General features: G+C 36.9%; 1 protein-coding gene across 2 annotated transcripts in view; it reads right to left on the reverse strand.

Moving 5' to 3' along the window:
- BABAM2 (BRISC and BRCA1 A complex member 2) overlaps positions 1-24,928 on the reverse strand; it is a gene marked incomplete at its 5' end in the record, with an annotated part of 454,317 nt that overhangs the window by 368,745 nt on the left and 60,644 nt on the right. For both annotated transcript variants that reach the window (XM_079721415.1, XM_079721414.1), the window contains one exon: positions 9,438-9,532. In XM_079721415.1, the coding sequence (XP_079577541.1) occupies positions 9,438-9,532 (95 nt within the window). The remainder of the gene's footprint in view (positions 1-9,437; positions 9,533-24,928) is intronic.

Consider the following 24,928-nt stretch of genomic DNA (forward strand, 5'->3'; position numbering starts at 1 on the left):
TCACTCCGGGACAAACAGGGCAGTTGGTCACCTTAGCAGAAACAGATACCTAATAAATAAGCAGCCCCAAATTTATCAAATGGTGATAAAGTGCAGTGAAGAAAATAAAGCAGGATAATGATGAGAAAGTAATGGGGAGAGCGTTACTACTATTTTGTATAGTGATGTCAGGGCAGGCCTCTCTTATGTAATGACATTTGAAGATAGGAGGAGAGCAAGCCATTCAGATAACTGGGAGAAGAAAGTTCCAGGCAGAAGGGAATGAAACTGGTAAATAGCAAATAAAAAGTTTCTAAGGAGGTCCTCAGACTTTTGGAGGAATAGCAAGGAGGCCTGTATGGCTGGAAAAGAGTGAGCACGGAATAGAATGGAAGGAGAAGCAATTATAACTGCTAGAGCAGACCCATCACTTACAGTTCAGCACAAGTTCCAACTTCTTTCTGATGATTTTAATCCTGCAGTTCCAACCCATGATAATTTTCCCTTTTTCATTTTAATGGAGCCTCTGTCTTAATTTAGTGATCATCCTCTCTTCTCATATTATATAATATATGTGAAAACACTATGTAATTATCCCACAGCACTTCTTGGTATCAAGTATTCCAGCACTGAAGTATATACCACCTATGGCCATTTGTTTTCATGTATCTATGTCTCCCTAAAATTTAGCCTCCTTGAGGTCAAATTCCATATAACACAGTGTTGGACACACAGTGTGTAATCAATAAGATAGGATTTTCCTCAATTTGTCTTTTGTTGATTTTTATGCTTTTTCATTAGTAAAGGAGGGCATCAATAAGTCAGCCTCGTAGTTACAATATGACAGATGAAACAGTATGGCAAACACATAAGACAGAACAAGGGAAGCAAAGCCAGTGACAAATTAACTTATGTGGCAGGGACAGCTCTTTAATCAGCATATGCTTCGGACTTGAGGCTCAAAGCAAAAGTGCAAACAGCAAAAAGCTCTACAAATAACCTCTCCAACCAAGAATCAACTCTTCTTAAGTGTCCCTGAAAAATACTTCTAAGCACAGATTAACTGGATGATTATCATGTTATTGTTGTATTAAAAACTTTCCACCACCAGCCCCAAACCAAATTAACTGCTCCCTCTGCCATGTACTATGTTGTAGTCACATGATTTCCTCATATTGTCTATTAAATAAAGTAGTGTGCTAACCCTGCTAACCAGAGAACACATCTAGAGTATAGTTCAGGCTTTTTTTTTTTAATTGAAGTACAGTGATTTACAAGTTGTGTTAATTTCTGCTGTATAGTGAAGTGACTCAGTTATACATATATAATATATTCTTTTCAATATTCTTTTTCATTATGATTTATCACAGGATATTGAGTACAGTTCTTTGTGTTATACAGTAGGATGTTGTTGTTTTTCCATCCTATATATAATAGTTTGCATCTGCTAATCCCAAATTCCTAATTCTTCCCTTCCCCCCATACTCTCCTTGGCAACCACAAGTCTGTTCTCTATGTCTATGAGTCTGTTTCTGTTTCATAGATATGTTCATTTGTGTCATAGTTTAGACTCCACATGTAAGTGATACCATATTGTATTTGTCTTTCTGACTTACTTTACTTAGTATGATAATCTCTAGGTCCATCCATGTTGCTGCAAATGACATTATTTCATTCTTTTTAATGCCTGAGCAATATTCCTATATATATATTCCACATCTTCTTTATCCATTCATCTGTTGACTGATATTTAGGTTGTTTCCATGTCTTGGTTATTGTAAATAGTGCTGCTATGAACATAGAGGTACATGTATCTTTTCAAATTATAGTTTTGTCTGGATATGTGCCCAGGAATGGGATTGCTGGTTCATATGGCATAGAGTTCAGGCTTTATCTCCATTGCTTAGGCCTTAGGTCATAACTTTCAATTAATACTACCTTACATGGTTTGGTGAATAAATTATTAGCATATATAATGTAGAGCAATGAGGCAAATTTTTAAGAAATCTACTACAATTTATGAATGTTGATCTTAAGAGAAGCTCCCAGACATACTGTAAGCTAATTGCAATGCTGCTTCCATTTCTATCTTATGAAATGCTTTAAGTTGAGTTTAAGAGATCAAAGGAAAAGCAATATTGGTATTTTATGACCACATCTCAATATCAAAATATGTAATCACCCAGCTTGCACAACAAGCTGATTTACATCAAAAAAGTAGAAAAAGATGAAGAACATAAGTCTGTAAAGAGATTTCCGCTCAATAGAAAGAAAAACTTTATGTTAAAAGTTAGAGCTGTAAGGTTGCTGCATACAAGATCAACATACAAAAATCAATTGTTTCTGTATAGTATCAATGTGAAACTGAAAATGAAATTAAAAACAAGTTTACTTACAAAAAGAATAAAGTTCATAGGAATAAATTTAACAAAACAAGTGTAAAACCTGTACTCTGAAAATTACAAAAATTATTAAAAGATATTAACAAAAGACTTAAAAATGTTAAGGCATTTCATGTTCCTGGATTAGAAGACAATGTTGTTAAAATGGAAATAATCTCTAGCTGGCTATACAGATTAAATGCAATCTCTTCCAAAATCCCAGCTGGATTCCTTGCAGAAATTGATAAGCTGATCCTAAAATTAATATGGAAATGAGAGCAACCCACTAGTCAAAGCAATCTTGGAAAAGAAGAACAAAATTCAAAAACTCATACTTCCCAATTTCAAAACTTATTACAAAGTTACAGAAAGCAAGACAGTGTGGTACGGGTGTACAAATTGAGAGTTCAGAAACAAACCCACACATTTATAATCAACTGAGTTTCAGAATGCCAAGAATGCCAAAACAATTCAATAAGGAAAAAATAGTCTTTCCAATAAACTGTGCTTGGGGCATCTGGATCTCCACTTGTAAAACAATACAACAAGGCCCCTACCTCACAGTAAGAGCAAAAATTATTAAACTTGGACTAGGCAATGGTTTCTTTAGATATGAAACCAGAAGCACAAACAACAAAAGAAAAAAGACAAGTTGGACTTCCTAAAAATTAAAAATTTTTGCTCTTCGAACAATACTATCTAGAAAGTGAAAAAATAATCCACAGAATGGGAGAAAGTTTTGTAAGTCATATATCTTGATAAAGAACTTGTACCCAGAATATATAAAGAAGACGTACACCTCAATAATAAAAAGACAAATAGGGGCTTCCCTGGTGGCTCAGTGGTTGAGAATCTGCCTGCTAATGCAGGGGACACGGGTTCAAGCCCTGGTCTGGGAGGATCCCACATGCCGCGGAGCAACTAGGCCCGTGAGCCACAACTACTGAGCCTGCACGGCTGGAGCCTGTGCTCCGAAACAAGAGAGGGCGCGATAGTGAGAGGCCCACGCACCGCGATGAAGAGTGGCCCCCGCTTGCCACAACTAGAGAAAAGCCCTCACACAGAAACGAAGACCCAACACAGCAAAAATAAATAAATAAAATTACTAAAAAGACAAATAACCCAATTTAAAAATGGGTAAAGGATTTGAATAGACATTTTTACAAAGAAGATAAATAAATGGCCAATTAACACAGAAAAAGATGAAAAACATCGTTAGCCATCAGGGAAATGCAAACCAAAAACCACAATGAGATAACCACTTTACACCCACTAGGATGGGTCTAATCATAAAGATAGATAACAATAAGTGTTAGTGAGAATGTGAAGAAACTGGAACACTTATACACCACTGATGGGGATGTAAAATGGTACAGACACTTTAGAAAACAGTCAGGGAGTTCCTCAAAAAGTTAAACATGGTGTTACCATTTGACCCTGTAATTCCACTCCCATATATCCAAAAGGACTAAAAATATGTCCACACAACAGCAGTATTTATAATAGCCAAAATGTGTAAACAGCCCAAATGTTCATCAACTGACAAAAGTACAAATAAAATGTGGTACATGTATACAATAGAATATTACTTGGCAATAAAAAATGATGTAGTGATACATGTTACACTGAAAACAGTATGCTAAGTGAAAGAAGTCAGTCACAAAGTACCATATATTATATGATTCCATTTATATGAAATATCCAGAATAGGCAAATCCACAGACAGAAATATACATTAGTTATTGCTGAGAGTGAACACAGGTGGGGGTGGGGAGGATAGGGAAGTGACTGCTAATGGGTTTGGAATTTCTTTTAGAGGTGATGACAATGTTCTAAATTTAACTGTGGTGATAGTTGCACAACTAAAAACCACTGAAATTAATCAAAACAGTATGGTACTGGCACAAAAACAGAAATATAGATCAATGGAACAGGATAGAAAGCCCAGAGATAAACCCATACACATATGGTCACCTTATATTCGATAAAGGAGGCAAGAATATACAATGGAGAAAAGACAACCTCTTCAACAAGTGGTGCTGGGAAAACTGGACAGCTACATGTAAAAGAATATTAGAACACTCCCTAACACCATACACAAAAATAAACTCAAAATGGATTAAAGACCTAAATGTAAGGTCAGACACTATAAAACTCCTAGAGGAAAACAGGCAAAACACTCTATGACAATAAATCACAGCAAAATCATTTTTGACACATCTCCTACAGAAATGGAAATAAAAACAAAAATAAACAAATGGGACCTAATGAAACTTAAAAGCTTTTGCACAGCAAAGGAAACCATAAACAAGGAGAAAAGACAACCCTCAGAATGGGAGAAAATATTTGCAAATGAAGCAACTGACAAAGGATTAATCTCCAAAATATACAAGCAGCTCATGTAGCTCAATATCAAAAAAACAAACAACCCAATCCAAAAATGGGCAGAAGACCTAAATAGACATTTCTCCAAAAAAGATATACAGATTGCCAACAAACACATGAAAAGATGCTCAACATCACTAATTCTTAGAGAAATGTAAATCAAAACTACAATGAGGTATCACCTCACACCAGTCAGAATGGCCATCATCAAAAAATCTACACACAATAAATGCTGGAGAGGGTGTGGAGAAAAGGGGACCCTCTTGCACTGTTGGTGGGAATGGAAATTGATACAGCCACTATGGAGAACAGTACGGAGGTCACTTAAAAAACTAAAAATAGAACTACCATATGACCCAGCCATCCCACTACTGGGCATATACCCTGAGAAAACCATAATTCAAAAAGAGTCATGTACCACAATGTCCATTGCAGCTCTATTTACAATAGCCAGGACATGGAAGCAACCTAAGTGTTCATCAACAGATGAATGGATAAAGAAGATGTGGCACATATATACAATGGAATGTTACTCAGCCATAAAAAGAAACGAAATTGAGTTAATTGTAGTGAGGTGGATGGACCTAGAGTCTGTCATACAGAGTGAAGTAAGTCAGAAAGAGAAGAACAAATACCGTATGCTACCACATATATATGGAATCTAGAAAAAAAAATAGTTCTGAAGAACCTAGGGGCAGGACAGGAATAAAGACGCAGACGTAGAGAATGGACTTGAGGACACGGGGAGGGGGAATGGTAAGCTGGGACGAAGTGAGAGAGTGGCATGGACTTATATACACTACCAAATGTAAAATAGATAGCTAGTGGGAAGCAGCCGCATAGCACAGGGAGATCAGCTCGGTGCTTTGTGACCGACTGGAGGGGTGGGATAGGGAGGGTGGGAGGGAGACACAAGAGGGAGGAGATACGGGGATATATGTATGTGTATAGCTGATTCACTTTGTTATAAAGCAGAAACTAACATACCGTTGTAAAGCAATTATACTCCAATAAAGATATTTTTTAAAAACCCACTAAATTATATACTTTAAATAGGTGAACTGTATGGCATATAAATTATGTCTCAATAAAGAAGTTATTTTTAAAAAATAAGAGCTATTCCCAAAATGGAAAATGATACCTCACTGGAAATAATGTCAAGCAAAGGCAAATGGCCTTCTGTTGGAGATATTACTGTAAGAGATGGATTCAATTAGTGGTTCCCAATAGCAGTTCACAGACTAACACATAAAAATCACCCAGGGAACTAAATGACTCTGTGGCTCCCTAAAGCATCTATCTAATTCAGTATGTCCAGTGAGGTTCAAAAATTTGTATTTTTAACAGGCTTCCTAAATTATTCTAGCATATCGCCAGAAGTGGGACCAACTGTACCATTATGATCCTAACAGTAATTTTATGATTCCCTGATATCTATGAGATACCTATCTCTAGATCTGGTATCTATCTAGTACTTTCCATTCAGCTGAGAATCTCAAAGTCCATAATGAAATTCACCTTCCTGAATGAAGAGTCTGTGTTTAGAAAAAAGTGGCTTCATCAGATGGATTAGGGCACCTCATATATTTTTATTAACCTTATGTGTATCCTTTAAGCTACTTCAAACCGTTTTTTGCAAAGATACAGGGCACCCTCCAGAGCTGTGTAGATCTCACCCAGCTAGTGCAGGGTGTATCCTGGTTGCTTCTCTAGACTTGTCCAGCTGACAGGTCCATAAAGAAGCACTGGGTAACCTGCCTGAGGCCTTAGATAAACTATAGCTAAAGAGAGGTGTTCCCCTAGATTTGTAATCTTTCTTTTAGATATAGTGCTTTATTTTTTTGGCTGTTCTTTTTCAGCTAATTTCTCAAAAACATTTATGGTAACTTCACTCAAAACTAAACATCAGGGGACTTCCCTGGTGGCACAGTGGTTAAGATTCTGCGCTCCCAATGCAGGGGGCCCAGGTTCAATCCCCGGTCAGGGAACTAGATCCTGCATGCCGCAACTAAGAGCTCACATGCCACAGCTAGGGAGCCTGTGTGCAGCAACTAAGGGGTCGGTGAGCCACAACTAAGAAGCCCACAAGCTGCAAGTGGGGAGCCCACCTGCCGCAACTAAGACCTGGAGCAATCAAATAAATAAATAAATAAAAATAAAATAAAATATACAACATTAAATAAATAAATAAATAATTAAAAGGTTACACTTCTAAAAAAAAGAAAAAAAAAACCTAAACATCAGAAGAGTGAAGTTATAATATCAACTCCAACACAACAATATGGTCGATTTCCCAGATGAATGGATAAAGAAGATGTGACACATATATACAATGGAATATTACTCCACCATAAAAAGAAACGAAATTGAATTATTTGTAATGAGGTGGATGGACCTAGAGACTGTCATACAGAGTGAAGTAAGTCAGAAAGAGAAAAACAAATACCATATGCTAACACGTATATATGGAATCTTAAAAAAAAAATGGTTCTGAAGAACCTAGGGGCAGGACAGGTATAAAGACACAGATGTAGAGAATGGACTTGAGGACATGAGGAGGGGGAAGGGTAAGCTGGGACGAAGTGAGAGGGTGGCATGGACATATATACATTACCAAATGTAAAGTAGATAGCTAGTGGGAAGCAGCCCCATAGCACAGGGAGATCACCTCGGTGCTTTGTGTCCACCTAGAGGGGTGGGATAGGGAGGGTAGGAGGGAGACGCAAGAGGGAGGAGATATGGGGATATATGTATACGTATAGCTGATTCACTTTGTCACACAGCAGAAACTAACACACCATTGTAAAGCAACTATACTCCAATAAAGATGTTTAAAAAATAAAATAAAATAAATCTAGGTCGATTTCCTGAATATTAAAACAGAAAAGTGGAATAAGATAAAACTTAAGGTCCTTTCTAGCTTTTAAAGTCTATACTCTCACCAAAATAAATAGATAGATAGACAGATAGATGGAAAGATAACGTCTATACTCACAGTCCTTGCCAATATTGAAGATGTGCTTTGTAAATTTTACAGGCAATTCGTAAAAGAGAAATTGTAAACATGTATTTCTTATCCTTTCCGTCATAGTGTTCCCTCTTGCATCATCCTAGCTCAAAGCCCCTTCCCCCCACAGATTTTTACAACAGTCCTCAATTTCTCTTAATCCATTATACTGACCACACTGCTGTTAGATAATTCTCCAAGTATCATTTCCTTCAGTGGCTCTTAACCTAGCATTCAATGCATTCCACAATCTTATCAATCTTATCCCAAGTTATCTTTCTAAACTTTTCTAGCCCTTCCTTATATTAACTTACTCTTCAGCACACCTGTCAAGTACCTTCTTCTACAATATATTATACATATCATTTGTTTATGTCATTCCCCTTACTCGAAATACTCTCTGCCACACTCCTCACTTTTGTTCCATTCTTCAAGTATTATTATAAGTTTCACCTCCACAACAAAGCCTTTTCTGACAAGCTTTTTTAAACTTCTGGAGCTCTTCGCCTGTAATATATCTTTGACATTTAGCATATGTTACCTTCCACTGGGCGGATTTAATACAGGACAGATCTGTAGGGGTACGTCTGCCTTATTTTCTCCAGGTAAGGCCTTCAGCTTCAATATGGGGTGACTTTGTAACACAAAGCATCTAAAGGGACCATACTTAAACTACAATTTGTTAAAAAAATCAACTAAAGTAACAGTTTATGTGTAATTATTAGATATTTTGCAACAAACCCATCCTACTCTTGCCAACTGTATTTTTACAGCTGTGTTCCAAAATTTAAGATAATTCTTTAGGTTTGGGTTAGTACTTCCTGTTTAATACCTCCCTTTTAAAAAAGGGAGGGGGGACAAGATTTCAAAGCAAGTCCTCAAACTTTTAATGACAAAACTTCAATGAGAGAAAAAAAAATTTCCAAAAAACAAAACTAAGAACATAGTTTTTGAACAATAATAGAACCTCTTATGGTATAGGCATCATAGCAAAATCAAACTTAAGAAGGGAAAGAGAGAGCCATTTTGTCTGGTCAGACCTTTTAAACAAAATGGCACATGCTTTTCTCCACTAGCCATGAAAAAAACACTTTTTATACAAACCACATGTGCTCTGACAAGTACTACCACCCTTTTCTCTGCTTTAAATCCAGAAACATTTTACTTCAACTACAAAGTTTTTGGTCTTGCTTAATAAAGAACACTTAATCTGGTCTTTACCCTTCTGATAATAATACTGAGAAAATGCAGATGTAAGTCCAAATTTGCCACTTTCACTTCTATACAAAAAAAGGCCTCCTGAAGAGCCAAGAAACACTCCCCTAACAAGCCCCGTGATGAAGTGTTAGTAAACATTAGAAAACTGATTGCAGGCATGAAATATTAAGTTAAAACAAAGAAAATGTTTTCAACATGTCTCCTTCAGCTGAAGTAAATATATTTTAACCAATATGCTAGAGGTTTTCATTAATTCAAAATAGTCTGAAAATAAAACTGCAATGAAAAAAATCTCTTTTTATACTATTTTGGCACATAACGAGTTACACTTATTTCACAGGACAGAGAAAAAAGGGGTGGAAAAAATCCATATGTTCAGCAAATGTATCTGTTAAAGAATTGTCAAAAGCTAACTTTATTCTCCTTTCAGCAAACAGAGATCATCCAAACAGGCCTGCAGTACTCACATGCAGAGCAGAGGGGTCTGGCAGGAACTCAGCATCTTCTCCAAAGATAAAGTCGGGAGGCAGCTCTGGGTACTGGGCATTGAAAATGATATCCCCTGAAATAAAAGAAAATGTCAGGCCCTTCTTATTTCCTTGCAAATGTATGAATGATCTGAGGAGTGCATCAGAAAAACTTCTAAAAGAAGTTTATATTAGTTTAACAAAAATACTGAAAAGCACCTTCAGAAACAAAAGAACTGATATCTTCTTTTAAATTAACATCCACAGCATGCAGTCAGAAAGTGTTACCTCCTAATACACTATAAATATAAATACCCATGTAGAAAAGTAGAAGCAATGACATCCAAAGTACATGCAGATTTTGTTAATAGGAAACATTACTGTCCAATCACTGCCTGCTAATTAATAAGCCTTTATCAAGGACTGATTTTCTAAAGATAAAGTCCTTGCCTTGAAGAAATTAAACACACAAACCTTTGGTATAATGGAAAGAACATTTGGCTTGGAGTCCAAAAAGTCAGATTTAAAACCGCAGGATCTCCTAATTATTTATTAGTTCAAGTCATCTTGGGCAACTTTTAACTTCTTTCGAGTTCAGTTTCCTCATCAGTAAAAAGGGGATATAACAGTACTGACATCACAGATTTGTTGTGAGGGTAAAAAGAGACAGCATGTCTAGCTAGGTGTCTGGCATATGGTAAGCACTCAACAAGTCATACAGGAGTACTAATATTGTTAGTAATAGTGTTATTACTATTGAAAGTATTATATTGAAGCATAAGATAAATTACAAAAGCTCCTTGGCAAATTTGTACTCTAAGTTCTTCTACCTCTCTGTTCCTCTCCTTTCTCCTTCTTTAGCTTCCTTTTTTTCCCCTCTGCTCACCCCAAGAATCAGCCCTCATCATTCCACTAACACCAACGAGCAGATTAGTATACCCATGATCTAACACACACACTGGGTTGTAGTGTATAAGAGTGTGTATACTTGTATACATGCACACAACCTCTGTACCCACGCACACACATAGTGTTGTATCAGTCCAGTCATTTTTACTGCTCAAACAATAATATCTTCATAGTGACATCTAAATTCAAACATTCAGAATTCAGTTTTCATTTGACCTGTGTACTATGTATTTCAACTTCAAAGTCAACAAGTCTAAAAACATGCTCATGACTATCCCTTTTCTCACTCCTTTCTTCCCCTAACTGACTTCCCCATTTCTAGGGATGGCCCTGCTACTCCTTAATCATCCATGCTGAAACTTTAATGTCATCTTTGAACTGACCCACACCCTTTATACTCTTAGAAAACAAGTCATCTCAATTTTTTCCCCAAAATGTTTCTCATGTGCATATTTCCTACTGCTAACAGCTCAACCCAGGCCCAGAAGACTTAGTCCGTACAGTTATGCATCCAAAGAACAAAAATTTGAACTCTCCTCGAGGCACTATGCTGGGCATGAAAGATCAAACAAAAAACTCTGTTTTTAAGGACTCAACAGACTACAAGAATTATTACCATACCCTCTTAAATGGTCTCCCAATACATCCAGCCCATAATACATACTATCATGAAGTAAATCTTAAAGTACTGCTTTGCCCCCAAACATCCTAGCTCAAAAACTTTCAATGGTTCTCTAATGTCAAATGGAGTAAGAGCAAACTTCTCAAACTGGCATTTAAGGCCTTATTTGTCCACCCTTCTCTCTATCTACAAGCCAATACCAGTATTCTATTCCAATCAACATGATCCACTCGCTGACCTCCAAACTATGACACCTAGTTGAAATGCTCTTTCCCCTTGCTCAGTTCTTACTCATCCTGTATGAGCCCTCTTAATTACCTTCTCTTGCATGAAGCCTTCCCTAATAAATCCAGTACACACTGATCATCGTTACTTCTGAAATTCAACAATACTGATTGGTTATGCCATTCAGTGAGTATTTAACTGTAGTCTTATATTGGTTTCATAGCTCCATTAATTTTAAAAATTCATAATAAACACATGGTACATGTGAGGCACTGTGATACATACCATGTCAATACAAAGATGGTTATCCTCAAGGAGCCTACATTTAGTGAGGGGGACAGAACATATACACTGCAGCACATACACAGCAGTAACAAAGTAAGTACATATACTTGATCTTCCTAAATATCTTGTAAGCATTCAGAGAATAAATATGCTCTTATACTTATTTCATGTCTTCTCCGACAGGGCAAAGTACAATAGATACAGAATATATTCAAGAAATGCTCAATATATGAAAGAAATTCTGTTCTCTGAATTGGTAAAGAATAGGGCTTCCCTGGTGGTGCAGTGGTTAAGAATCTGCTTGCCAATGCAGGGGACACGGGTTCAAGCTCTGGTCCAGGAAGATCCCACATGCCGCAGAGCAACTAAGCCTGTGTGCCACAACTACTGAGCCTGCGTTCTAGAGCCCGCAAGCCACAACTACTGAGCCTGCGCGTCACAACTACTGAAGCCTGTGAGCCAACAGCCCATGCTCCATAACAAGAGAAGCCACCGCAATGAGAAGCCCGCGCACCGCAATGAAGAGTAGTCCCTGTTCACCACAAATAGAGAAAACCCGCGCGCAGCAACGAACACCCAACGCAGCCAAAAATAAATAAATAAATTTATTTTTTTTAAAAAAAGAATAAAGTATGGAAGAGTTACTTCCACCACTTTCTGTAGGGAATAAATCTAAACAAGAAAATATACTCTTCAGAAGTTGGGTGTGGAATTAAATGATCAAAAGTAGTACAATCACTACCTCTCCTTCACCCTACCACAATCATTATCCCTGGTTTTTAACTATATCTATTACAAATTATAAACCTCCTTCAAGTGTTTTAACTATAAAGCATTACCCCAAGCCAAGACTAAGAGGCAAAGACAATATAAATGTACTGATTACTCATTCTTACTCAACTATACCCATAAGTTAATAGAACAGAGGCATTAAAGTTTTGGAAAAAGCCAAGCTAGAATCTATTGTGCCTTGATGTTCAAAAAATAAATAGCACGCTAAATTCCAATCGAAGAAATTTTATTACTTTTGTTACTACAGGAGGACACAAAGCTGTATTTTCAAGTTCTCAAAGGAGCACTGTCAGTAATACATATTTCCAAACCACTAAACATTAGAAATCTGATCCAAGGATATCTACTCTTGCCAATTCTATTCAACATTGTACTGGAGGTTCTAGCCAGGGCAATTAGGCAAGAAAAAGAAATGAATGGCATCTAGATTGGAAAGAAAAACTAAACTTATCTCTATCCACAGATGACATGATCTTGCATATAGAAAACCCTAAAGAATTCACACACACACACACACACACAAAACTATGAGAACTAATAAACAAGTTTCACAAGGTTGCAAGATACAAGATAGATGTATAAAATCAACTGCTTTTCTATACACTACTAACAAACAATCCAAACATAAAGTTAAGAATATAATTCCATTTACAACATCAAAAAGAATGAAATACTTAGGAATAAACTTAACGAAAGAAGTGTTAAGACTTGTACTCTAAAAACTACAAAACATTGTTGAAAGACTTTAAAGAAAGCCTACATATATGGGAGATGAACAACTCATGTTCATGGATCAGGAGACTTAATATTGTTAAGATGGCAATACTACATAAATTAATCTACAGATTTCATGCAATCCTGCTGGCTTTTTTTTTTTTTTTTTTTTTTTGCAGAAATTGACAAACCAATCCTAAAAGTCATATGGAAATGCAAGGGATCCACCATGGCCAAAAAGTAATCCTGAAAAAGAGCAAAGTTGAAAGACTCACACTTCCCAATTTCGAAATTTATTACAAAGCCACAGTAATCAAGACAGTGTGGTAACAACATAAGGACAGACATACAGATCAATGGAACAGAATTCAGACTCTGGAAATAAACTTTCATATTTATAGTCAACTGATTTTTGCCAAGGGTGCCAAGACAATTCAGTGGGGCAAAAAGAGTTTTTCATCATTTGACACCCATAAGGATGACTATTAAAGAAACAAGAGAGAGAGAATATAACAAGTGTTGGCGAGGTTGTGGAGAAACTGGAACCCCTGTGCACCACTGGTGGGAATGTAAAATGATGCAGCTGCTATGACAAACAATATGGCAGTACCTCAAAAATTTAAAAATACAATTACCATATGATCCAGCAATTCCACTCTGGGTATATATTCAAAAGAAGTGAAATCAGTGTTAGTGTCTCAAACAAATATTTTTATACTCAGGTTCACAGCAGCATTATTCACGATAGACTAATGAAAACAACACAAGTGTCCATGGACAGATGAATGGATAAACAAAATGCAGTGTACAAATACAACAGAATATTAATCAGCTTTACAAAAGGACATTCTGGGACTTCCCTGGCAGACCAGTGGTTAAGACTTCGCCTTCCAGTGCAGGGGGTGCGGGTTCAATTCCGGGTTGGGGAGCTAAGATCCCACATGCCTTGCGGCCAAAAAACCAAAACATAAAACAGAAGCAATATTGTAACAAATTCAATAAAGACTTTAAAAATGGTCCACACACACGCACACGCACACGCACACACACACACAAACAAAGACATTTTGACACATGGTATAATATGGATGAAACTTGAGGACGTTATGGAAAGTGAAATAAGCCCGTCATAAAAAACACAAATACTGTACAAGTTCACTTATATGAGGTACCCAGAGTAGTCAAATTCATAGAGGCAAAAAGGAGAATGGTGGTTAGCGGGAGCTGGGAGAACGGGAGAATGGGAAGTTGTTGTTTAAAGGGTATAGAGTTTCAGTTTTGTAAGATGAAAAGAGTTATGGAGATTGCACAACAATGTAAATGTACTTAACACTACTGAGATGTTTGTTATATATATATTGTACACAATTTTAAAAAAATTTAAATAAAAGAGTCTGTTATAGACTGAATGTTTGTGCCCCTTTAAAATTCATACGTTGAAACCTAATCCCCAGTATGACAGTACTTGTAGGTGGGCCTTTGTGGGTGATTAAGTCATAAGGGCAGTGCCCTCATGAATGGGATTAGTGCCCTTATAAAAGAGACCCAAGAGAAGGCCCCTCCCGCTTCTGCCATGTGAGGTTATAACAAAAAGACAGACTGTTTATGAACCAGGAAGAAGACCCTCACCACTGATTCTGCCAGCACCTTCATCTCAGACTTCCCAGCCTTCAGAACTGTGAGAAATAAACATCTGTTGTTTAAGCCACCCAGTGTATGGTAATCTGTTATAGCAGCCTGAACAGACTAAGACAGAGTCTTTTCAACAAATGGTGTTGGTACAACTGGATAGCCACATGCAAAAGAATGAACTTGAGTCCCAACTCATACCATATACAAAAATTAACTCAAAATGGATCTAAGACCTAAGTGTATGAGCAGAAACTATAAAAATCTTCAAAGAAAACATATGAGTAAATGTTCATAACTAGGCAATGTTTTCTTAGATGATAAATCAAAAGTACAAGCAACAAAAGTAGGTAAACTGGACTTCATAAAAATTTAAAACTTCTGTCCTTCAAAGAACAATATCTAGAAAGTGAAAAGAGCACCCACAGAATGGGAAAAAATTTGGATTTAGGATTTGGCAAATCACATATCTGATAAAGGACTCGTACCCAGAATATAAAGAACCCTTTTACTTCAACAATAAAAGGCAAACAACCCAATTTTAAAACGAGCAAAGGATTTGAATAGACATTTCTCCATAGAAGATACAGAAATGGTCAATAAACGTATGAAAAGATGCTCAACATCATTTGTCATTAAGGAAATGAAAATCAAAACCACAATAAGATACCACTTCAGACCCACTATGATTGCTACAATCAAAAAGACAAATAATGACAAGTGTTGGTGAGGCTGTGGAGAAACTGGAACCCTCATACAGTGTTGGTGAGAATATAAAACAGTGCCATCACTTTGGAAAATAATTTGGCAATCCTCAGAATGCTAAACATATCGAGTTACTTCAGGACCTACCAATTCCATTCCTAGGTATATATCCAAGAAAAATGGAAACGTATGTCCACACAAAGACTTGCACATGAATGTTTGTAGCAGCATTATTCACAATAGCCAAAAAGAAACAACTCAGTGTTCATCAACTGATAAATGGATAAATAAAATGTGGTATATACATATAATAGAATATTATTCAACTATTAAAAAAAAAAGAAGGGGCTTCCCTGGTGGCGCAGTGGTTGAGAGTCCGCCTGCCGATGCAGGGGACACGGGTTTGTGCCCCGGTCCGGGAAGATCCCACATGCCACGGAGCGGCTAGGCCCGTGAGCCGTGGCCGCTGAGCCTGCGCATCCGGAGCCTGTACTCCACAACTGGAGAGGCCACAACAGTGAGAGGCCCGCGTACCGCAAAAAAAAAAAAAAAAAAAAAGAAGTACTGATATATGCTACAATGTGGATAAACCTTGAAAACTTTATGCTAAGTGAAAACAGCTGGACACGAAAGGCCACATATTGTATGATTGTTGTGTAATTCCACTTCTATGAAATGTCCAGAATGTGTAAACCCATAGCAACATAAAGTAGATTAATGGTTGCCAGGGGCCTGGAAAGGGGGGAGTGGGGAGTTACTGCTAACAAGCACAAAGTTTCTTTTTGTGGAGATGAAAATGTTCTGGAATTTGTGTTGATGGTTGCACAACTTCGTGAATGTATTAAAAACCACTAAATTGTACATTTCGAAGAGTGAATTGCATGGTATGCGAATTATATCTCAATAAAGCCATTGTTTTTTTTTAATCTGATGCAAAAATTCACCCCATTTTAATCCAAACTTGAACACAAATAAATTAGAAAGTGTTTACTCAATGGTTATGAGTAAATTATTTTTATAAATAAAATCATCTTGAAAATGCAATTGGAGAGTTCTCCATTTAAAGAAACTCTGCAATGAGTCCTTTTTAAAAGCAAAGAATGTTTTTATAAGATGAATATTTACAAAGACCTTTATTTTTCAAGAAGTTCCCCAAATGGGTCCTTTTAAAGGAGAGTACTGGGGAGTGTTAATTTTTTTTTTGAATTTTCATTGATTTAAAAAAATTTTTTTAAGCTGCCAAAATTATTTAAATATGAAATAAATTTTTAAAGGAAACAATGTATACCAATTATTACACCCTCAACTGAAAGGATCCTTTTAGAGAGAAAGAAAAGAGAGCGATTACCATATTACACATAGTAAAAATATTATACAAATAATTTTCAAAACAAAGAAATAAATATCTTTCAGAATTTCACACTCTTACATTTCAGAATTTCTCAAAATCTTACTTTCAATCTCAAAGAGCTCCTAAAACACTCTACCTTAAAACTCTATAGCCTCTTGGGAATAAAATGCAGCAATGTTTTCTTGCTAGGGAGAATGGTCAGTAAATCAGACAAGAACATTTATTAAAAACCCACCATGCACAGATGCACATATTAGACACCTGGGGAGTTATCTAGGAAGTAGAAAACATAGTCCCTGACCTCAAGGCAGAGATGGTGGAAAAAGACCAACACAAATCATGGAGAAGAGCAATAACATCGCATTTCCTTTATTTCACCCTGGAGAAGATGATACAAACACAGAGTACAGATCACTTGGATACTGCTTACTCCAACTTTTCATAAAAAGGAAGAGCAGGCAAAAGAACAAAGAAATAAAAATAGGATCAGAGGTGATATAAGGTGAGGTTAAGAAAGAAACAAAGAAAAGAAAGTACAGAAACAAAACACCTAGAATGGCTAGAAGTATAACAAACACCTAACAACAAAATGGCAGTTTCAAGTCTTATTTTTCATGATTTCCTGAAAATTGACAGACTACCACTGTAGGACCAATGGGGCAGGAAAACTTCTCTTTGAAAATACACATCTACAATTCTTCATAGAAATCACAATCAGTGCTAGAAAGTTTTTATTTACATGCTGTGCCTTGGCAGCTGACACTCTTCAGAGCATATCAGCACCATCTCAGGAAGGCCCAATCACCAGATCCACAGAGCGGGCCACACGTCCTGCTCCCCGGTTACAGAAGGAACACAGCTTGTCCGCAAGCTCCTTTCCTTATTCTTATAGTATAGTGCTATTTTGTCTATCTTAAGTTTAAATAACTGCCAGGAAAACAGTTTCAAAGAAGCAATTCAAATGGTAAATAACTGGTATTTTGCCAATGATGGAAGAATTATTCCTATCAGTGGCTACATAAAATGATTATTTACTGAAACTCCCAATTATGGGAAGTAAGGGTCAGACAAGAGTCTTGTGGAAATGCTAGGCTGAAAGAGATTTTCAACAGAAAGACAGGTTTAAGCGACAGTTTTACAAAAGATTTTGAAGAGATTAACTTATTTCCAAAAGTTAGTTCTAACTCTTGACAGTGTTTCCTTACACTGAAATGCAACCTATCTTTCTCTGAAATTTTCATCTACTGGTTCTTAGGAATTTATGGAACAAGTGTAGTTTCACTTTAATATCAGAGCCCTTCAATTATTTGCAGGCAGTTCCTGTGACCTCTCTTTCAACCCTACCATGAGTCACCTCTTGACCAGGTTAAATATCCCAGTTTCTTTCACTATTCCTCTTATGACTTGCTCTCCATTTCCTTTATCACTGTCTCCTCTCTCTTCTCTGCATGTGTACCAGTTTGTCAACAGTCCTCTTAGAGGGTAATACCCAGAACCAAACACAAGATTCCAGGTGTGCTCTAAGGAACACAGAATCAAGTAAAAAAAGAATCCATGCCTTCATTTTAGATACTAAACTTCTATTAATAAATACCACTGCAAATTGAAGTAGCTTTTTTGGCAGCCATATCAATGTTAACTCATATTATGCGTCCTATCAACTAAAAGCCCCAAAATTTTACATATACACTAATAATAAGCCATATATCCCTCATTCTTAACTTGGATACCTGAATTTCGGGAGCCATTTCAGGAGTTTAAATTTATACCTATTACATCTCAATCTTGTTAGATTCACCTCTCTATTTACAACCCATCAGAATATTCTTAGGTTCTATTCCAATTTAGGGTTGGCACCCTCACTTTCAAGTTATACACAGACTGGCTAACCATGCTTCTGGGAAACTCCTTCTCTGACAGCCACAGTTCAATTATCAGTACCTCTTGGGTGCAATCATTCAAACAATAATATTTAATCATAAACAGAACAATTAACTAAAATTAATTAATCTTAATTATTTATTTAGCCAATAGATACAAAACAGTATCACTTCAACGCACAATGAATATAAAGGTAATTAATGAGATATGTTACATTATTTTTAGTACTAAGATTTCAGAATCTGTTGTGTCACATTTACAGCGCATCTCAAATTCGGATTACCCATATTTTAAATATTCCATTGCCACTTGTCGCTAGCAGTGACCACGCTGGGCAGCACAGAGCTAGAGGAACAAATAAAAGGAAAGAAGAGAACAAAGGGAATGAAGGGAAAGGAAGAAGGTCACCCAACCTTCCATGACCACTTCCAGGTAAAATGTGCTCACTATTTCATAGGCAGCAGATTCTGCTGCTGGGCAGTCATCAGTCGATGGATAAAGTACTATCTTGTACAGAAAAAATATATATGCCTACAGATCACTTTTACCTATTCAAGGAAGTCCTACCCTAAGCATTATCCTACATGGCAGTACCTAAATCATCTGCAAATGACTTCTTCTTTTAGTCTTCTTTTCTCCAGATAAAACACGTCAGTTGTTTCAGTGGTTTATAAAAAGAGACAGTTATCAGGAAATTAAGCTACATAATTCTTAGGTATGTCAAAGGGAATGTGCTATGTTGCTGATTCTTAGAAACTTAGGCTAATTAGGAAAGGGGTATAATGTCCCATCTTCAGATGCTATGCTTTAAATGAACCTTTAGGGCCTCCCTGGTGGCGCAGTGGTTGAGAGTCCGCCTGCCGATGCAGGGGATACGGGTTCGTGCCCCGGTCTGGGAGGATCCCATATGCCGCGGAGCGGCTGGGCCCGTGAGCCATGGCTGCTGAGCCTGCGCATCCGGAGCCTGTGCTCCGCAACGGGAGAGGCCACAACAGTGAGAGGCCCGCATACCACAAAAAAAAAAAAAAAAAAAAAAAAAAAAAAAAGAACCTTTAACCTTGAATTTTTGTATCCTTATTTCAGCACATAAAATAACAATATCTTAAGTCAAATGCTATGAATTAGCATTACTTTATTGAGTAATAAATATTCTATTGTAGACAATTTTAATCTTAATAATTTTCTGATGCATATTCACAAAATGTTTCATTAATACAATTTGTTACCAACTTTTTTTTAATGACTGAAATGCATCTGAAACCATAAAAAGAAAGTAAGTTTTCTCAACCTTTCTATGATTATTTTTTGTTGTTTTAAAAAGTAGCATGGACATATATACAGTACCAAACGTAAAGTAGATAGATAGTGGGAAGCAGCCGCAGAGCACAGGGAGATCAGCTCGGTGCTTTGTGACCGCCTGGAGGGGTGGAATGGGGAGGGTGGGAGGGAGGGAGATGCATGAGGGAAGGGATGTGGGAACAGATGTATAGGTATGACTGATTCACTTTGTTATAAAGCAGAAACTAATAAAATAAATAAATAAATAAAATGTAAAAAATAAAAATAAATAAAGACAAATTTAATAACCCTAAAAAAATAAATAAATAAAAAGTAGTTAGGTATCAAATATAATTTTTAAACAAATCAGTAATAATGACTGTCATGACATAGTGAAACTGATGTTAATTAATTAATTTAGGTATATAGCCTCTACACTACTATGTACTTACATTTCATTTCCTGTGAACTAAATATCATAGTGAAATGGATAAAAAAAAGTTGATTTAAATGTACAGAGTAAGTAACTTTGCATTTACAGAGAAGAGACATTGTCATTTGGAGGATACTATGGAAAAAATCATAGTATTGTATGTGAAGCAATACACACACACAAAAAAAAGGTAACTGATTATTCTATACTTGAAGAAGCTTAAGAAAAAAGAGTATGTAACTGTAAAGATTTAGGTTGAAATGGCAGGATAAAAGAAGGCTTTTTTTCTCATTTTTAGAGAGATAATCCTTACTTGTTAATTCACTCAATACCTCAAAAAATATTGAGCATAGGGCTTCCCTGGTGGCGCAGTGGTTGAGAGTCTGCCTGCTGATGCAGGGGACACGGGTTCGTGCCCCGGTCCGAGAAGATCCCACATGCCGCGGAGCGGCTGGGCCCGTGAGCCATGGCTGCTGAGCCTGAGCGTCCGGAGCCTGTGCTCCACAACGGGAGAGGCCACAGCGGTGAGAGGCCCACGTACCGCAAAAAAAAAAAAGAAAAAAAATACTGAGCATATACAATACTCTACGTCATGTCAGTAACAGAATAAGAATTAAGAGATTCTACTCCAATTAAGCTTGCAATCTAGGAGGTATGATCTTAGAGGTAAGACACTTATGAAAATAGCTATAAACACTAATAAATTATTGATTCAGAATAGCATCAACCAATGGATACTAAAATCATTGGACAAAAACTTGTTGGGAAACAGGATAGTCTCAAATATCAGCCCACAGATAACTAATAAATTACAATATTAAAAAAGGTATCTTTATAATGGAGAAATCTGGCAGATACTACCTTAATTTAACCATGTGGTCAAACTTAGCAACACTAACAATGGAACAAACGGGCATCATGGACCTTACGATGACTGCACTGAGAAGGATATAACACCACCTGTTTAGAAAGCTTGGCAAACATGTTTAAGCTAAATCCAATCATGAAGAGATAATCAGACAAACCAAACTGTGGGACATTCTACAAAACAACAGGCCTGGAGTCTTCAGAACCATAGATACCATGGGTGAAAGAAAAAAAAAAATGGTAAGAGAACTATTCTAGATTAAGGAAAATAAAAGAGGTATGAGCAGTAAATACAGTGATGATCCTTCCCTGGACCACAGATCAGGGGGAAAAAGCTAAAAGGACATTAATGGACAACTGGAAATATAAATATGAGCCACATATTAGATAATATTATAGTATCAATGTTAAATTTCTTGAGCATGATAACGGCATTGAGATTCTATAGAAGAAAAATGTCCTTTTAATGAGAGAGATATATACTGAAGTACTAGAGGTGAAGTATCAAAATGTTTGCAACTTACTTTAAAATGGCTACGCAAAAAGATTTAGATATAAATATAATCTATATCTGCATACGTATGCACACGTGTGTGAGTAAAGAGAGAAATAAATATGATAAAATGTTAACAACTGACAAATTAAAGAGTTTACAGATGTTCATCATACATTTCTTTCAAAATTTTTATATAGGATAGATGTTATTTTTAAGAATAACAATTTGAAAGAAAAAAACAGTATAAGGTTAAAACTGATTAGTGTCACATTAAATGGACAAAATAACATGCCATGGAAATTCTGAAAATGGAGGTATTAGTAAGGAATATAAGAGATGGCTTCATCAAAGAAGTGGCACTTGAGCTGGGTGTTAGATAACAAAAACAACTCTAAAAGAAAAAAAATTTACAAAATACAGTAATACATTCTTTCATAAAAAGTGAAACAATACAGAACATATACAAAGAAGTTAAAGAATGAAAAGGATTTAGAAATGAAGTTATGAAGGGAACATCATCAGCAAAAGCAGAGTTGTAGGAAACCCAAAGCACATCTAGAGCAGTGTAGCAGATGCCGCCGTTGCCCAACCCATATCCCCCTGGTCCACCCACCTCAGCACTCACTGCAGCTCTGGATTCCTGTACACCGAAGCTTCTCAACCTCAGTCCCACTGACATTTGGGGCTGGATAATTCTTTGTTGTAGGGGGCCACTCTATGAGTAGGATGTTTAGCAATATCCCTGGCCTCTACCCACTAGATGCCAGCCAGTAACACTCTCCTCCTCCCTCAGTTGTGACAACCAAAAGTATCTCCAGATATGGCCAAGTGGTCTCTGGGGAGCAAAACAACTTCCCCACCCCAAAATCCACTCCCCATTTCCCTACCTCCCCTCCTTATCCTGCTACCCCCCACATACACTATAAACCTGTGGCCACCCAGCTCAAGTAATTTCACCTGTCTGCCTGAGGGCATTCTCTAGCCTAAAAGAGATCTTGGGGAAAAAAAAACAAACAGACAAAAAGGCTACAAGTGCCTGAAAGTGAAGGACACTAAGACCAAAGGATGAGAATGGATGTCTAAAGAACTTCTTTGCCCTTCCTTGGGACAATATGGAGGAGTTCTACACGGTTAGGAGGCTGGAAGTAGGCTTTAATCCCATCTACCCACAACAATAACCCACTCATTTATGCACCCTTTTTTGGCTTTTCCCTCTCCCTTGTCTCTCTTCCCCACTCCCTCACTGTGTTTCCAGGGATCACCTTCCAAATAAACTATATGTACCCAAATCCTTGGCTCAGGCTCTGCTGTTCTAAGTATCCAAACTTAAGGCAGAAAATTCGGCTGTTCAGAGAAGAAATGTACGTTCCTCCTGGAGAAGTGAAATGTTTAATATCTAACCATGACTAGGTGGCAGTTTCCAAAATCACACCTCTGACAGTTTTGCTCAGCACTTGGTCTGAGCCACTAAAGTTCAGCGTCATGAGACAAGGCTTTAGTCCTTCCACTTCTATTTCACAAGCAGAAAAGGAACGCAGCATGCCTGTACTCAAAACACAAAGAAAGGAATAAAGACTGAACAAACAAACCAATTTACTTCAAAGAGAGGAGAATCATTCAAACTATTAAAGCTGCCTGATCTACCAACTTAATCAAACCAAGGGGTAACTTGAGACCTGAGAGAATCTGGCTCAGCAACTCACTAGAGACAGACATGCAACTTTGCAAAGTGCAACAATTTCTTACAAGAAATTGCTTCCCTGTAGTTGTTCCCTGGAGGGAGAGGAAGAATGAAAACGCTGGCCTGAGGCCTGGAGTGAAAAAAGTACAATATAAGCCTGGAATATCTGGTCATGCCAGAAAGCAAGAAAGCCATCAAAGGCTTTTGGGTTCATATTGACAAGACTCAGGAACATCATGAACAGCCTCTCACTGGCCAAAGATGGGTCACTTCAAGCATCAACAACAATAAGTGTAATGGGCTAAAACACATCAATAACCAATTAACCATGAGTTAATCATGATACACTAAAAAAAAAATCAAGTTATCTTTGGAAGATGTGAAGGAAACTACTCATTATTTTGAAAATTGATTCATACAGGAAACACAGGAGTAAATGACATGGCTGAGATCATCAAAATTCAGACGGGGGAAAACTCTATAGGACAAATGCCCCAGTTTCTTCACAAATAAATTGAAAATGAAAAAAAAAAAAGAAGAGAGAAAAAAGACTGAAGGAGGAGGAAGAGGAGGAAAGAGAATAGGAAAGAAAAACACATGAAGAGGAAAAGGAAAAACAGGAGAAAGAAGGAGGGACCAGGGATGAGATGACTGTAAATAATACATCAGTCTATTGCAATATATACACTCTCAGTATCCAAACAAACTGTAAAACACACACACACATTTTGTTTACATATGTGTGTAACACACACGCACATTTTGTTTATGTGTGTGCGTGTGTGTATGTATACATTGACCCAGGGAAATCTGAATACTACCTGGTAATGAAAGATTTTAGAATTAGTATCAACTTTTTAAAGTGCTACAATGATAGTAAAGTTATGTTTTAAAAAAGAGTCATTATCTTGTAGCAATACATACTGAAATATTTATAGATGATGTGATATGACACTCTGGATTTACTTCAAAATAATCTGGGAAAAAGTTGATCTCGTAGCAATACATACTGAAATATTTATAGATGATGTGATATGACACTCTGGATTTACTTCAAAATAATCTGGGAAAAAGTTGACGGAGGACTCATCAAACATGATGGACCATGAACTGATAATTGTGAAGCTAGGTGATAGGTACCTAGGAATTCATTATACCACTCTCCCTACTTTTGCATTTGAAATTTTCCAAAAAAAAAGTTAAGTGACTTTCTCAGAGCTTCCACATATTGACACCAGAGTTGATCTCTGATGACAAACAATATAATTTATGTTGAAATAATCTTCATTCAGCAGACAGAGTTGGAAGGGACCTTATAATGAAGGCAATCATACAATTTATCATCCAAACTGGGACACCCTAGAGTGGGAAAGAGGGCGTTATTAATAATTAACCAGGACAAGAGATGTAAAAAGGAATACAGTTGATTGCCCTCCACATATGATAACCAGCTCAGTTTCTGACAGCTCACAATTATCCCTTAAAATACACAATGTCTCTAATAAACAAGTTATATGGAATCTATTTTAATTCTTCCAGTAACAAAGAGCTCAGTGTATTAGTGGACAACACCAATCACTAAAAGCTCTTTTGCAGAGCCCAAATCCTCTTCCTAATAACCTG

The sequence above is a fragment of the Hyperoodon ampullatus genome, assembly GCF_949752795.1.
Source record: "Hyperoodon ampullatus genome assembly, chromosome: 15".
Lineage (NCBI taxonomy): Eukaryota > Metazoa > Chordata > Mammalia > Artiodactyla > Ziphiidae > Hyperoodon > Hyperoodon ampullatus.